The following is a 15087-nucleotide window of genomic DNA, read 5'->3' as shown; positions in this document are numbered from 1 at the left end:
TGAAGCGGGACAAAGTCTTTGCACCAAACACCTCAACAACAATGAAGAAGTTGTCTAAAGAGAAAAAGAGAACAGTGTTTATATCCTGTGTTTCCACTTCCATTTTCTCTTCTCCCAGCTGCAGCCCTAATCAAAGTTTGCTACCTAAGGCTACAGAGATAGGTTGCTTAGCTCCAATGAGCAGCATGACTAAACCACTCAGGAATGTCAAGCACTATTAAAAACAGTAGTGCAGGGTGGATAGAGTTAGACGGGTTCAGAAATAGACAAGTATTTTTAAAAGCTTCAGCCTGTGCACAAAGAAAACACAAAGAAAACTACAGTAGCGGAGCCTGCATGCAGGTTTTATGTGGACTGACTTTAAGAGCCGCTGCCGTTCTTTAACTCCCAGCTGCTGTTGGGAATGCAGCACCTGACCAATGTAAGAGTCACTGCTAAAACTAATGCTAAAGCTTAAACACAAAGCCAACATGATCCTAAATTTCCCCCGAGGGAGACAGAGGTACAGACTCTAACACAGACTGTCCTCAGAGAAATCCTCTCTCCAGCCCGCAGGAAACCTCAACAACTGAATCCACATGCAGGGCGATGCGTTTAGGGCCCAGCAGGACGCCAGGCTGCTAACTTAACACCTCCAGCTGTTTGACGAGGGAACACAAAGTTTGTCGGTCTGTGCAGTTGGTCTGCCGGAGGTAAACAAGCAAACACTGGAAATCACAACCTGAAGCGTTAAACTTGCTGGCAGCAGTCTGGCAGCAGTCGGTGTCAGAACCAAAACCCAGCAGGCGCTCTGCCGGGACAGTTCCCAGGGTTTTTAGCAGAGGGCGACCCCATACTGAGGTCAGAAAATTGCTGCTGCCCCCCCCCCCCCCCCCTTCCACACACACACACACACACACACACACACACACACACACATCACCCACCCAACCCAACAATGAAAAGTATGTCTTTCATGTTATATTGTTGACTTTATGACAGAGTGCAAAAACATTTCATTCTCCAGGTTGCTCAGTGAAATCTGATTCAAGAGCTTTCAAGCTAAAGTATAAAGTGATGATTAAGATGTTAAGTAATAAAACAATACTATATCTAATACTAATTCTCTTTGGGTTTGATTTGGGGTCATTCTAGGGACCCCACTTTCATATAAGGGGTTAGGAAAGCCTGGGACAGTGGGTCAGAGTTGGTTGCCTAACATCTCCATACCAGAGAGAGAATCACGCCAAACGCCATTCAAAACTATGGCAATTTAATGTTTGCTTGGTATTCGGCAAACGCACACACCCGTTGTAACATGACTTAAGATATTTCCTGAATCGTAAGGTGACACTCTTCAATTCGGCACACACCCAATACACCAAGCAGCATTTTATTTCAGTAACATTTCAACTTTTATAGTTGGTTTACACTGCTGGCTACACGCAATCCACTGTGTATTTTGGTGGATGAAGATTGAGGGACTTAGAGGCGAACCGATTGAAAGTTCAAAATTTACCGAGATAAGTGCAGATTTGTGTATTGGATGTATGCCGAATAGAAGAGTGGCTCCTTATATTTTCTAAAATGTCTTAAGTCATGTTCTACCAGGTTTGTACCTCTGCCGATAATCGAGGCAACATTAAACTACCACCTTTTTTGAATGGAGTTCGGCGTGGCGGTTCTCTCCCGTAGTGAGAGCGAGAGAACTGGGTGTTATCGGGGCTCGGCTGGGGGCCAGCGGTCCTTACCGAGGTGCAGGGTGAGGTTGATGGAGTTGGGGTACTGGATGCCCGCTAGCATGGTCTGGCTCTGCCACCAGGTGGTGTCCTGCTGGTTGTTGTAGTCGGTCAGGTAGACAGCGCTGTGGTGCTGCCGGGGGTCCCGGGCGTCGCAGATGTGGCAGGACTTGGTGACCCCGGTGGCCCCGGTCTGGACGCAGTACTCCTCGGGCGGAGAGCCGCAGGTGTTGGTCGCCACCACCGTAACGTTGAAAGCAGCGTTGACGAACTCAGGCATGCAGCGCTGAGGTCTGTTCAGGTCATCCGTACATTCATCCATGGCACCGCGGACACACACCGCCAGACAAGTCCATGCAACCAGAGCTCGGATAAAACAACGCATTTTCAGTCCTTCCTTCCTTCCTTCCTTCCTTCAACCAAAAGTAATCTTCTGCTGCAGCTACACGGCTCCAACAAACACTCCCTCAACTTCTCCAAACTTTGCGGTAACTATCCGGTTACCGAGATCCTGAGAAAACAAGTAAAACCATCAAGTAAAACCATGAAGTGAAACCATGCGGAAAGTTTCTCCCGAAGCGCCGCGCTTGTTTTTCTGTCCACGCCGCGTCCAGAGGTTCTCCTCCCGGTTCTCCTCCCGGTTCTCCTGGTTCTGCTCCACAAACTCGTCGGGCCTCAGCTCTTTGTGTCCACCGCCATGGAGAAACTCCAGCAGGAAAAGAAGAGCTCCGACTACACCCAGTCCGCTACTGCGCAGGTCAGACCGTGCGGCACGGAGACCCTGCGACTTCCGTGTGAGCTGGGAGGAAACCTCAGTGAAATCTGGAGTTTATTCTGGAACTTTAACCTTCCTGCCTTGTGTTTAGGAAAGAGACAAACAAAACTTAGCATGGGTCCAAAACAAGTCGTGAGAAATATGAAAACACTGCAGCATACCTTTACTTAAATAACTTTGGCAATCCTATAACAATTTTAGAAGGATATAAAATACTATAAATGCAGTAGGTCACTGCAAACTCAGTCCTGACTGCCAGACACTATAAACCCCTAAAGGAATATTACAGTGATTTTTTTTTTTTTAGATTAGACACAGCTTAATTTAATAAAAACGTCTCAGACCAAACTTTTGATTTTTATTCTTGCACTTAAACTTCTTGCACTTGTACTTAGTAGCCTACTTTGTGTTTTAAGTCAACTAAAACTCTTCATGAATGAATACAAAAACAAGTCCTGAGAAATATGACACTGTAACACTGTAACATACCCTTGCTAAATATATATAATATATGTAGTGAGTCTGTGAAGCTCAGCACCATTTGTTGCTTTGTTCAGTTACACAAGACAGATTAGGTTGCAGTCAATGGAAAATCACGTTAGCCACTTAGCCGCTAATTAAACCACAGGAAGACTTCAGCCTACATTTCCACTTCAGCTCCCTGTAGATGCTGAATCCAAAAGTGTCACAACCTTCCCCGGTCTCCCCTACTCTGAATGGCACCATGAAAGGTAATGGATCTGAGTAGAGAGTTGGAAAATATCTTCACCTGGTACTTTGGACTTCAGCTCAAACAATGGCAGACAAGATTAGCTGATAAAGGAGAACGCAGACTGAGGTCAGACTGAATCAGCGAGTCGGCTCAGTGTGAGATACTCTGTCAGAGTTCATTACCACACAGTTACAGTCTGATTGGATCTTCACACTTTTATTATCAAACCACTTTCACACAAAACCGGTCCACTGAAACAGCTTTATTGGGGGAAATCTGATTTGAGTTAGCGACCCAGGCCGCCACAGGTCAAAGGTTAAACTGGATCTCTGAGCGTGAAGCATCAGATAAACATAAACTCCCCACATTAGTGAATGAAACATATCTTAAGAGCAGACAGATAGATGTGAAAGAAGAGTTGATCCAGGATGACTCCGCCTCCAACCGACAATGTGAACCAACACTCCAACATCACTTTTGTATTTATTGTGATCGCTCATACATCTTGCTTGTAAATGAATGAAAATGATCCGCTTTACAGATACTTAAAGCAATATTCCACTCAGTTTCAACATGGACTTATTTATTATAAAAGCAGAATATAATCTCCTCACCAAGATCAGATGCAGCTGGACCAGTTTGTAGCGTTCAGATTTTGACTTCCCATTCATTTGAATGGAAAGTGACATTGAACACGTTGGTGAACAGATTCAACATCAGATCTGCTGCTGTGATTTCCAGCTGACTGTTGGTCCCACGCTTCAGAACAGAATCTCACCAAACAGCTTTTTTATTGATAGAAGAGAACACAGCGGAGGGATACCATTTAGGAGAGATAGTTCCTGTTGGGGAGACCGGATCTACTTTTATTTTGAAATACTAATTTTAGAGTAAACCAAGAATAGAAATGCAAAATGAGGACGGACCAGTTGCTGCTTTATTGTCTTCCAGCAGGATCTGTTGTTGAATCTGTTCACCAACGTGTTCAATGTCAGTTTTCAGGTGACTTTTGTGTCTCATTCAAACTCTACAAACTGGTCCAGCTGCATCTGGTCTTGGTTAGTAGTTTATATTCTGGTTTTCATGGCGTACAAGTGCCGAATAACCTCCATGTTAAAACTAGGTGGAATATTGCTTTAAAGAATTAAGTAGGAAAATAGTGAAGTTGAAAAAGGTTAATAATTGTTAACTGTTTTCTGTCAGTTTGTCCTCTGCAGTGTCCACCAGCTCTGATGTTTAAAGGGGAAGTAAATCAGAGGAGAGAGATGACCTGGACAGGAGCGACCCCTTGGAACAGTTAAACATGCTGAAACATTTGAAACATCAGTGGTCTGAGGTGTGGACCAGGTCAATGCAAAATCCTGGGTTCAAATCCGGCCCAGGACCTTTGTCACATGTCATCCCCCTCTCTCTCCTGATCTTTCCTCTCTCTCTCTCCTTACTTTGAACTATCCAATAAAGGCAAAAATGCCCCAAAAAAATAAAACAGTGGTGAGATGCATCAGGCCGAGTTTCCTCAAAATCATAAGTATGAAATGTCTTGGCTCTTCATGTCTTGTTATTGATAACATAATGACCAGAGGTTTAGTCAGCTTTGCTCGAGTCCCAAGTCAGTCTCAAGTCTCGTGGCACAAGTCTCAAGTCAAGTCTCAAGTCTAAATGTAGATTACCAAGTCAAGTCCATGTCATTAATGTCAAGTCTCAAGTCTAAATGTAGAACAGCAAGTCAAGTCAGAACAAATCAAGAGTCCAGTATCAATTTAATATCTTAAAGAAAACTAAATATCTAGGACTTTTCAATGCAATATGGTTTTAATAGGATAAAAACTTGGTAAGAGCATCATGAGTTTGATTTCTATAATCAGTTTAAACTTCAATAAATTCAATCATTCCATACAAATTCAGAAAACAGAATTTAAATTCAGTCGTCCGCTGGAACAAATCTCATCACTTTCAATCTAAGTCATTTACACAAACACAAGATCTCAAGTCAAGACTTTAGAAACCTTTTCAAGTCATCAAAGTACAAGTCAGAGTCAAGTCCCAAGTCACCAGAACCCAAGTCAAGTCCAGTCTCAAGTCTTCTCTTCATGCATCAAGTCAAGTCTCAAGCAATTAAAACTGTGACTCAAGTCCAAGTCATGTGACTCGTGTCCCCACCTCTGATAATGACTCACAAAAAACTACTGGAAACCACTGCAGCAGCAGATCAGCTTGTGATAGGACCAACAACTCTCCATATCAACTCTCAGTTCAGAAAACTTTATTGTACATCATATGACAGACAGTTTTCTTTGGCATGTGCTCAGAGACAATTTTCTGTCGTATGATGGATAATAAAGTTTTCTCAATCAGAATCACAAGTTGTGTCTGAAGTCTGTCCCTGTGGCTGTGGGAGGACAGACTGCGCCCCCTGTCGGCCATCTGGTGGAGTGATTTACAATCCCAGATGACTAGGAAGTGTGTAGAAAATCTATAAATGAATAACTCCACATTAAACACAATCATCTCAACAGACTTTCACTTTTCATTATTACAAGATAATTAGGCATTTCACCCACAAATATATATATATATTCTATTTTGATAAAGTCCAACATCACAACATTACAATCTCTTCATGTAAAAAATATTCTTTTCAGTTTCAGACCCATCAGTCTTGTTGCTGCCAACAAGCTGCTGATCAAACAGAAAACAAATAAGATATTGTCCAGCTGAGATGAAAAAACTCCAAGGGAAAAACACCAGAAATTAATCTCCAGATGACAAAAACACAACTGAACTGCTTACCAAACTAGATGACACCACAAGTTAACAAAGAGGAAAACAGTAGAAAGGCGAAAAAATGAAGAAATTATTTCACAAGTAATGAGATTAAAACAAATTAAAATTGTTCTGCATACAGAAAGAAGAAAACAAATAAGAAATTGTTCAGGTGAGACGAAGAAACCCTGATCTCACTGTTATATCCAGATGTCAGTGAGAAGTTAGATATGACAAGTTATCTAGTCTTTCTTTGATTGTGCAGTATCTAAAAAGTACTTAAAGGATTCATATTCTGATTTCCCACCAAAACACACTTGATTATTTTCATGCTGTCGTTTACTTTTTTTTATATAGTTATTTTGTAGTTGGTTGTTAATTTTTTTGTTGTTTTTTTTTAATGAAAAAAAGTACAGAAAAAAAGTTATTGCTTTGTGTAAACTATTATTACTTCTGTACTCTTTTCCCCATTTTACTAATGTTTTCATTTTCATTTGTAAGTCATTTTCATTTCCATTTTTATTTGTAAGTCATTTTCATTGTAAGTCATTTTCATTTCCATTTTTATTTGTAAGTTAATTATTTGTAAATTAATTTCCTTTTCAGTGACTCAGTTGTATTTGATATAGGTGGTCATCTCACAAGCCCTATGGGGTTTCAAGCACCTACTGGTCAATCTTGTTTAATTCTGTGTAGTGACATTTTATATTTTAGGCTACTTTCTTGCACAAATAAACTAGACTAACTGTGACAAATCGTATCTAACTCCACACACGGAAAATGGAGCTTACGAGGCGACATTGAAGGCAGCATGACACAGCGCGAGCCCTTCAGTTTTCCCGCTCATTGTTATTTCAAACGGCTGTTTCATGTGCAACGTCGGTTTGTTGACAGTTTGGTTTGTTGGATGGTTGCTTGGCAGTTAACTAGCTAGCTACCTGCTAACACCTAGCTTAAATATCTTTATTATCTGTGTACCAACCAAATCTTTAATCATGGCGACTTGTGCTCCGAGTGATGATATTATGGAGAAGGGGGAGAAGGAAAAGGTGGAGACAGCAGAAGACCCGGTGGAGACAGAGGAAGACCCGGTGGAGACAGAGGAAGACCCGGTGAAGACAGAGGAAGACCCGGTGGAGACAGAGGAAGACACGGACTACTGCAGCATCAAGGTTCCCACCAACAGCCCTAAGGCAGAGGAGCTGAGTGAGGAAGAGGAGGGGGAGGAAGAAGAAGAGGAGGATGAGGGTGAAGATGACATGGAGTCTTCACCAGATGCTAGTCCCCAAATAGTTAGGAAGAAAATACACAGCCTGAGAACAAAACTATTTGCCACTTTAAAACCCGTTGGTGAAGACATGGGCGATAGTGGGAAATCTGCCAAAGCGTTGCCTCCAGTTTTCACCTCCAACAAAACCTACTCTTATAACGACCAGGCGTCTCTGTTCTGCGATCAGGTGATTGGCAGAGGCTCGGTGAGTTGGTTTAATGTTAATAGTTACTTAAGCTAGGTTAGGTGACATAAACCACTAACTTACTTCTGTTACGTCTGTGTGTGTTTTCTTCCATTGCTCATATATAAGGCCCTTTGAAGGCTCCTTGAAATGTTGTATACAAAACCTCAAAAAGTCCTGCTCCAGTAGAAGTATTGTTACTTTACTGATATTTTACTTAAGTTACTGAGTTAGGCCTACTTTTTAGAAAAGAGAAAGTTGTTAATTGTGATCTTTTCCGTGATTCTAAAAGGAGAGAGGACAGAGTTCAAACTAAATTCTTTTCACTGGAAACATTAGAAATGAGAAAATAAAGTGCAGAAACAAAGTAACACTGTGAATGGATCCACAGTTTGTCAGTTTACGTTGATCCAGTTTCTGTTGCTGATGGAGAGACACACAATCTGTTCTGTGATGGATGGATTTAAACTAGTGTAGTATAAGTAAGTAAAAGTAAAATTACTGACTTTAAAAGCTACTCAAAAAAGTGCAAGTACACAAAAAAGCAACTCAATTACAGTAACATGAGTAAATGTAATGAGTTACTTCCACCCTTGCTTAATTTGGGAGGCACAAAACGGTCGTTTTATTGTTGCAAACAAGATATAGTGGCTATCAAGCTAACTAGTAAAGCTGTTTAAAGTTGTGTACTGACTCTGCAGGCAGAAGAAGTGGATGAAGCCTTAAACCTGTACATAAAGGAGGAACTGGACTGCACACCCTCCTGGACGGCCGTGTGGAAAGTGGCTCTAGAGCTGCTTCTGGACGGCAGCCACAGCACAGTCCTGCCGCCTGTTGCTGTGCTGGTGGAGGTAAACAGCACAGAAATATTATCCATTAACCAGCGTATTCATGTAATCCCTGCCACTGAGCCTGAGTACTGAACTGTAGATGAGATCAGATACTGGTAGGCCTTGTGGGGGAATTGGTTTGTTGCACCAGAAAATAGTAACAGGATACAGGACAGGAAAAGACTGGGATATAAATAAGAATAGAGCGAATGGGGGCATTAAACATAACACAACCAACAGTTACAGCACTAGAACGTATTCAGTATAGTATTCAATATAGGAATTTACAGCATACGTGCAGGGTGTGCAAGTAACAGCAGTACAACAAACGGAGACAAAGAAATTATTGCAAAACTTGTACAATATGAAAATATATGCAGTTTGAAAACAACTTAAAATATACAAATATCTGTAATGTATTACAAACTCTATGAATTCATATGTGAATTTACAGCATATGTAGGGTGTGAGTCTACAGAAGGCCACACAGGAACAGAATAAGTGTTTAGACATGCAGATGTGAGTTGTTAAAAGTTGTTTGCATGCATGGACTCACTTGGATTCACTGCTCCTTCCTTGACCTCTGTGCCCTCTGTTCAGCCATCTTTCATAATTTAATTTAAATCAGTGTGCTAGTTAGTGTTAATAACCTGTTCTTTATATTATCATTATACTACACAGAGATCGATGAGAAATACCTGTAAAGATAGACCCAAATCTATTATTATTGTTAGTAGCAGTAGTAGTAGTAGTAGTAGCAGTAACAGTAGTAGTTGTTGTAGTAGTGGTGGTAGTTGTAGTTTTAGTAGTAGTAGAAGTTGTAGTTGTACTAGTAGTAGTAGTAGCAGTTACAGTAGCAGTAACAGTAGAAGTAGTAGTAGCAGTCCTAGTAGTAGTAGTAGTAGCAGCAGTTACAGTAGTAGTAGCAGTAGTAGTAGTAGCAGTTACAGTAGTAGTAGTAGTAGCAGTAGTAGTAGTAGTAGTAGTAGTAGTAGCAGTTACAGTAGTAGTAGCAGTAGTAGTAGTAGCAGTTACAGTAGTAGTAGTAGCAGTTACAGTAGTAGTAGTAGCAGTTACAGTAGTAGTAGCAGTAGTAGTAGTAGCAGTTACAGTAGTAGTAGTAGCAGTAGTAGTAGTAGTAGCAGTTACAGTAGTAGTAGCAGTAGTAGTAGTAGCAGTTACAGTAGTAGTAGTAGCAGTTACAGTAGTAGTAGCAGTAGTAGTAGTAGCAGTTACAGTAGTAGTAGTAGCAGTAGTAGTAGTAGTAGCAGTTACAGTAGTAGTAGTATTAGTAGTAGTATTAATGTACATCAGTACTTCCCTCTCTGATCTGCTGTGTTTTCCTGCAGGTCTGCTCCTCTCCCTGTGAGGTGAAGTGTGTTCCTCTCAGACTGCCGGTGTCTCTGGCTGAGCCGTTCTCCTGCGACATGTCAGACCAGTTCAGAGGCCTGGTGGAGGAGGTTCTGCTGGAGAACCACGGCACCGTGCGTGTCCTCGACCTGTACCCCGTCCAGGGCCAGGGAGCCGACGTCCAGCGCATCGCAGAGGCTCTGGAGCAGGCCAGGTCCATTACAGCTGTTCAGTTAGAATATGAGACCGAGAGAGTTTGGTTTGTGCTCAGGGCAGGAAGTTGATCTGTTTGTCCACTGACCATGGAGGCCGGCGGATTCACTACTGAAGTCACTTTCTTACCAGCTAAATTGATTTTTACACTAGAAAATAACCCTTGAAGAATTTTGGTTATCTACCCAAGTGGCAGGTAGAGCAGACAAACCCACTTATCATGCCAGAGACTTGAATGCAGTGGAAAGAGTACTAAAATGTCCTACTCAAGTAGTAGTACTGTTACTTTGATGTTACTTTGATTATATTTTACTTAAGTAGAGGTAGTACTGTTGGTAAGTACTGTTGAAAAAATCTACTGCAGTAAAAGTAAAAAATCTCATTTAAAATGTCCTCAGAGTAAAAGTTACTGAGTTATTTTTTAGAAAAGAGAACGTTGTTAGCTGTGATCTTTTCCTCTGTAATGGATGGGATTTTAAATTTAGTGAAGTACAATACTTCAGTAAAAACGTACTTAAGTAAAAGTAAAATTACTGACTTTAAAAAATACTCAAAAAAGTAGTACACAAAAAAGCTACTCAATTACAGTAACATCAGTTAATGTAATTAGTTATTTCCACCCTTGCTTAAATACATATTTACTTAATTCTGTGATCTTGACTGTATATTATACTGTATGTGTAGCACTGTTGCACTTTGTCTATCTATTGTGTTCAGTTTCACTGTTGCTTTGCAGGCAGATTTCCCAGCCACAGCCTATATTACCCAGCAGCCCGGCTTTAACCTGGCTCTCCATTCGCCTCCACAGGTTTTTCTATGAGTATCTGTGGAGAGGCTGGGACGATGTGGCGCCATGTGAAGATTACGCCGGAGTGATTGACAGACGCCTCCAGATGTAAGGAACTCCTCATCCTTCACTTCACAACTTTAAACTTCACTCTCAACAGTTAACTCTGTGTGACACAAACAGGGAAACATGACCTGACCATTTTATTGTTTGCACAAAGAGCATTACAAATGTCTTCAGTAGGCTTGGGCGACATCCAAAATTGAATATCGCAATGCTGCCCCGCAAGTTTAAAAGTTTAAAAGCCTAGTCTTCAGTGATGATGAAGTGTTTCCAAACGGTGTAGAAAAGGATGGAGGATGCAGGATCTCAAAATATCTCAATTTTAGTTTCCACAGTTAATAATTGTAGCCACAGTTGGTAAAATCCAAAATTCACCAGTCACCACTTTGACTAGTTTAGCAGTCACATAGATGTTTAGAATAGAGCTGGACTGCAGATGATGCAGAGAAGCGTGGTGACTTGGTGGTGATTTCCCAGCCGGCTCTCTGTCTCTGCAGGTTCTACGACATCCAGGACGGCATCATCCCAGCTCCCATCAGCCAGCACTACAGGGAGACTCTGAAGGAATACAACAGCAAGCGTGAGGAGTTTATGCGCTACCAGGCCGGCCTGTGCAGGGAGGCTCCACCCACTGAGAGGGAGTACTGGAGGAAGTTCTACAAGGTCAAGATGCTCTGTGACCTCCTCAAGTTCTGGGAAGACCCGAAACTCAGGTAGACTGTTCTTATTCCAGCTGACCCGGAGTCTGATCACAGCCTGAATATTTGATCTGTTTAATGTTAAAATGCACCAAGTATCCATAAAATCATGGAGGATGTCACATTAAATTACATAAAATTCTGTCATGGTCCTCATGATGCAAGGCAGGTTAGGAAAAATACACTCTAGTCAACATGGACCATGAAGTGAGCAGGGTTCGACTGATCAGGCCTTTTAAGGCCGATAATGCTATTTTTGGATTGCAGCTGCCAATAGCCATTATTTTGTGCTGATATTCAACGTTTAGATTGGACTGTTTTCATGTAAAAAAAAATTGTTCCTCCAGAATGTTACAAATAACAGGGTGGAAAAGCCTCTGAAACATTTACACCATCATGGGACACTAAAACTCTCCACTGAAACCCAGGATAAGGATAATAATAAATATTAATTCATACTAAACCCTAACCCTAATCCATCAGCCTGTATATCAGTCTAAGCTGAGAATTTACTTAAAAAATGTGTTTTTTAAAAACTGGTGTCATAAAGACCTGCAGCCATAGAGAGGCGATATTTCTCAGATTGTTAAATTGAAGTCACAAATTCTGAATGTGTTGAGATTTGAGGCGTCGGCGCTAACGATGATCTGATGCTAATGAGAAAATGTCCTTCAGGGTCCTGGGCCCGTCCTACCCAAGGATCTACAAACGCAGGAGAGGACCGAGGACCTCAGGGAGGCTAGTGACTCACATTGTGGCCCAGACGGGGACAGTAGACAAGGTGGGTGATGAGACTGCTCAGTGAATAAAACTAGCTCTATGGGGCTACGTTCAGATTTGGTCCCGGCTCTGGCTCTAGTGTAGATTGCAGTTCTCTTCAGATGCCTGATCATTCTAAAACAGTATTCCTAAACACGATGCTGTTGTTGTAACATCCTGTGTCCTGTACCAGTGGTGCTTGCCTTTAGACCCTCTGATCCAACACCACGACAGTCTGTCGGACGCCCTGGACGCCTGTTTCCCTGGAGACTCGGTGCTGCTGCTTCCTGGAGAATACCAAGCCCTTGGCCTCGCCGCCCTCACCGATGACATTGCCATCCGCGGTAACCGGAATCACCGTTTCTTATAGTTTCATCTAATCTTGAATGAATCCAGACCATCATCAGTTTGTCTTCCTCCTCCTCCTCTCGGTCCACAGGAGTAGGCGAGCGTGAAGCAGTGGTTTTGCTGTCGGACCCCTCCCACCACGGCTTCGTGGCGTCGCGGGCGTCCCAGGCGTTGCTGTCCAACCTGACGCTGGTCCAGAGGGAGACGACCGACGGCATCGTGGTGGCGGAGGCCGGACGGACGACGCTGGACGGCTGCGTCCTCAAATGTGACGGCATCGGAGTTTTGGTCCTGACCGGGGCGACGCTCGTCATGAAGGACTGTCAGATCTCTGGAGCCAAGGTTCAGCTCACATCTAATGTTACATTTTAGTCACTTAGCGAGCCTGTTGCCACCACACACACACACAGTTACACAAACTAAGCCCAAAGCTGCAAAAAACTCTTATTAGTTAGCAAGCTTCAAAGAAAACAAATCACAATATGAATTAGTGCTGAAACGATTAGTCGATTGACAGAAAATGAATCGATTATAATTTTGATAATTAATCGTTTTAGTAATTTATCAAGTAAAAATACCAAACATTTGCTGGTTACAGCTTCACAAGACTTCACAAGCAAGATTTGCTGCTTTTCTGCGTTTCATATCATTATAAAATTAATACTTGAATGAATTTGAAGAATCACTTTGGGCTCTGGTAACTTGTGATGGACATTTGTCATTATTTTTGACATTCTATAGACTAAATGATTAATTGTTTAATCAAAAAAATAATTGCTAGATTAATCAATAATGAAAATTATTGTTAGTCGCGGCCCTAGTATGAATGAGCTTATCTATTCCATATAGATGGTAGTGATTGGCTCTTGCATGTCAGTCAGGTGTTATGGGTTAAAAAGGCTTCACATGGCCGTCCTGGTGGCTCAGCAGGCGGGGATCGTAACTTACTCAAAAAGTCAGGGTTTGAATCCCACGCATCACCTGTCACACGTCACACAGTTTTACAGATTCTGTCCAGTTCAAACTCAGATTCCTGCTTCTCCTCTTCTGTTGTGAAGGATTCAAGGAAGTCACGCCGCCCTCTAGTGTCGAGTTCAGAGAAAGAGAAAGGCCTCAGTATCTTACAGAGTAATACTAATACAATCAAATAAAATCAAACATCAAAATCATACAATACATTCAAACAAATAAAAACAACAAGGCACCACAAGATAAAAGGACAAGAAGAGGGCTAAAATAATTTTAAAAAAAAAATCACATAAAAGCAAGTGTATAAAAATGAGTTTTAAGAAGTGATTTAAATGATAGTGACTCTGCCAGACCTCCTCAGGAAAGAGTACATGAATTAATTGCAGAAATTCTGTTTTACTACAAAAACAATCTTCCTTCTATTGTAATTACCTGTGGGCTGCTACAGACTAAGTTACATTTTTACAGTGTTTGATTGCAGTGGATTTTATTCTAAGTCATAGTCAACAACCTTTTCCATTCAAAAACACCGACTGGTCAAGTTTCATGAGAGATTATATAGTGTCCGTCAGAGGGAAAGGTTCTCGTAGCGACTGTCCCTGGTCGGTGCTGTTAAATCTCCCTGGCGGCCATCTTGTCTGCAGGGTCCCGGGGTGGAGCTGTTTCCAGGCAGCGCTGCAGAGCTTTATGGGAATGAAATCCATCACTGCAGCAGCCAGGAGGCCAAAGGCTCCCAGGGAGCCGTCAGTCTGAAGGTAACCATCTGTTCTGTCAGCGGTCATATTAACAGTCTGCTGTTCAGCTAATACAGGAGAACACCGGCCATAAAAACAAGCAGTGTTAGAAACTTAATAGAGACAACAGACTTTTAACTTCAAAGTCCAGTGGAGTTTGGTGCTCTGTGGAAAAAAGGCTCTTAAGAGATCCAAGGCTCTCCAAAGCCTTTATTGTATTTATGAAAAGCTAAAAACTGTAGCTGACACATTTCGGTCCCCTGGCCTTCATCAGGGTAAAGAAGCCTAAACGCATCATAACTTTTCATAATGAATAACCAAATAGATTAGGCTTCTTAACCTATTTGGATTGTCCTGGATCTCTCTTTCCTCAAGTACTTTGTGAATGTCAGCCTCCTCTCCAGGTCATCAACCATCATCTGGAGTCTTATTCTATGCCGAACATCTAGTTAGCTGGTTAATTAGTGAAAAATGGTGGCTGGTTTCCTTCCCGGTCAGTGTCATGAACTCCGTCTCTGGTCAGGTCCTCCCTAAGCCCCGCCTCAGGATGTCAGGGAACCGTATCCATGACAACAAGGGCTACGGGGTGACCGTCGTGGTCCCCGACATCAGTCTGCCCGTCGCAGAGGGGGAAGAAGAGAGTCCCGCCACGACGGCGGGCGGCGACCGGAGCGAGGAGGACAAGCTGGTCTGGGATCTGCAGCAGCTGAGTCTGGAGCTGAACGGCAACACGCTGCACGACAACCGGCTGGGAGACTGCGGCCTGCTGCACGGCGCAGGGAGCAGCGCATGAAGCCGCAGGACAGCAGCTCTGTTCCGCTGTGACGATCGATACGTTTGATCGGTATGTTGCACTTGTTCAGTCGTTTGCTTTTTATGGACCAATATGTTAAGTTAGAGTTATTTAGTTCAAT

The 15087-nt window shown here is 42.3% G+C and overlaps 2 protein-coding genes across 2 annotated transcripts in view; one reads left to right on the top strand and one right to left on the bottom strand.

Moving 5' to 3' along the window:
- The window catches only part of lamc1 (laminin, gamma 1), a 72545-nt gene extending 70131 nt beyond the window's left edge, over window positions 1-2414 (bottom strand). Inside the window, exon 1 of the mRNA XM_078287896.1 lies at window positions 1731-2414. Within this exon, the coding sequence (XP_078144022.1) occupies window positions 1731-2103 (373 nt within the window). The 5' untranslated portion in view covers window positions 2104-2414. The remainder of the gene's footprint in view (window positions 1-1730) is intronic.
- A 4549-nt stretch (window positions 2415-6963) lies between these two features.
- LOC139909057 (testicular spindle-associated protein SHCBP1L-like) lies at window positions 6964-14966 on the top strand. The gene is made up of 11 exons (XM_078287895.1): window positions 6964-7059; window positions 7162-7443; window positions 8124-8273; window positions 9602-9816; window positions 10624-10710; window positions 11163-11378; window positions 12039-12148; window positions 12332-12466; window positions 12562-12812; window positions 14084-14194; window positions 14697-14966. The coding sequence occupies exons 1-11, from the start codon at window positions 6964-6966 to the stop codon at window positions 14964-14966; spliced, it is 1923 nt and encodes a 640-aa protein (XP_078144021.1).
- The last annotated feature ends 121 nt before the right edge of the window (window positions 14967-15087 follow it).

Source organism: Centroberyx gerrardi, chromosome 13 (genome assembly GCF_048128805.1).
Source record: "Centroberyx gerrardi isolate f3 chromosome 13, fCenGer3.hap1.cur.20231027, whole genome shotgun sequence".
NCBI classification, from domain to species: domain Eukaryota; kingdom Metazoa; phylum Chordata; class Actinopteri; order Beryciformes; family Berycidae; genus Centroberyx; species Centroberyx gerrardi.
The sequence above is the reverse complement of the archived record's forward strand: the minus strand, read 5'-3'. Positions and strand labels throughout refer to the sequence as shown.

What these genes read in the sequence shown, in the direction of transcription:
- LOC139909057 (XM_078287895.1), top strand. Translation starts at nt 6,964, where the DNA reads ATGGCGACTTGTGCTCCGAGTGATGATATTATGGAGAAGGGGGAGAAG. An exon ending in GTCAGATCTCTGGAGCCAAG is followed by an intron (nt 12,813 to 14,083) that starts GTTCAGCTCACA and finishes TCTTGTCTGCAG; the next exon opens with GGTCCCGGGGTGGAGCTGTT. An exon ending in AGGGAGCCGTCAGTCTGAAG is followed by an intron (nt 14,195 to 14,696) that starts GTAACCATCTGT and finishes GTCTCTGGTCAG; the next exon opens with GTCCTCCCTAAGCCCCGCCT.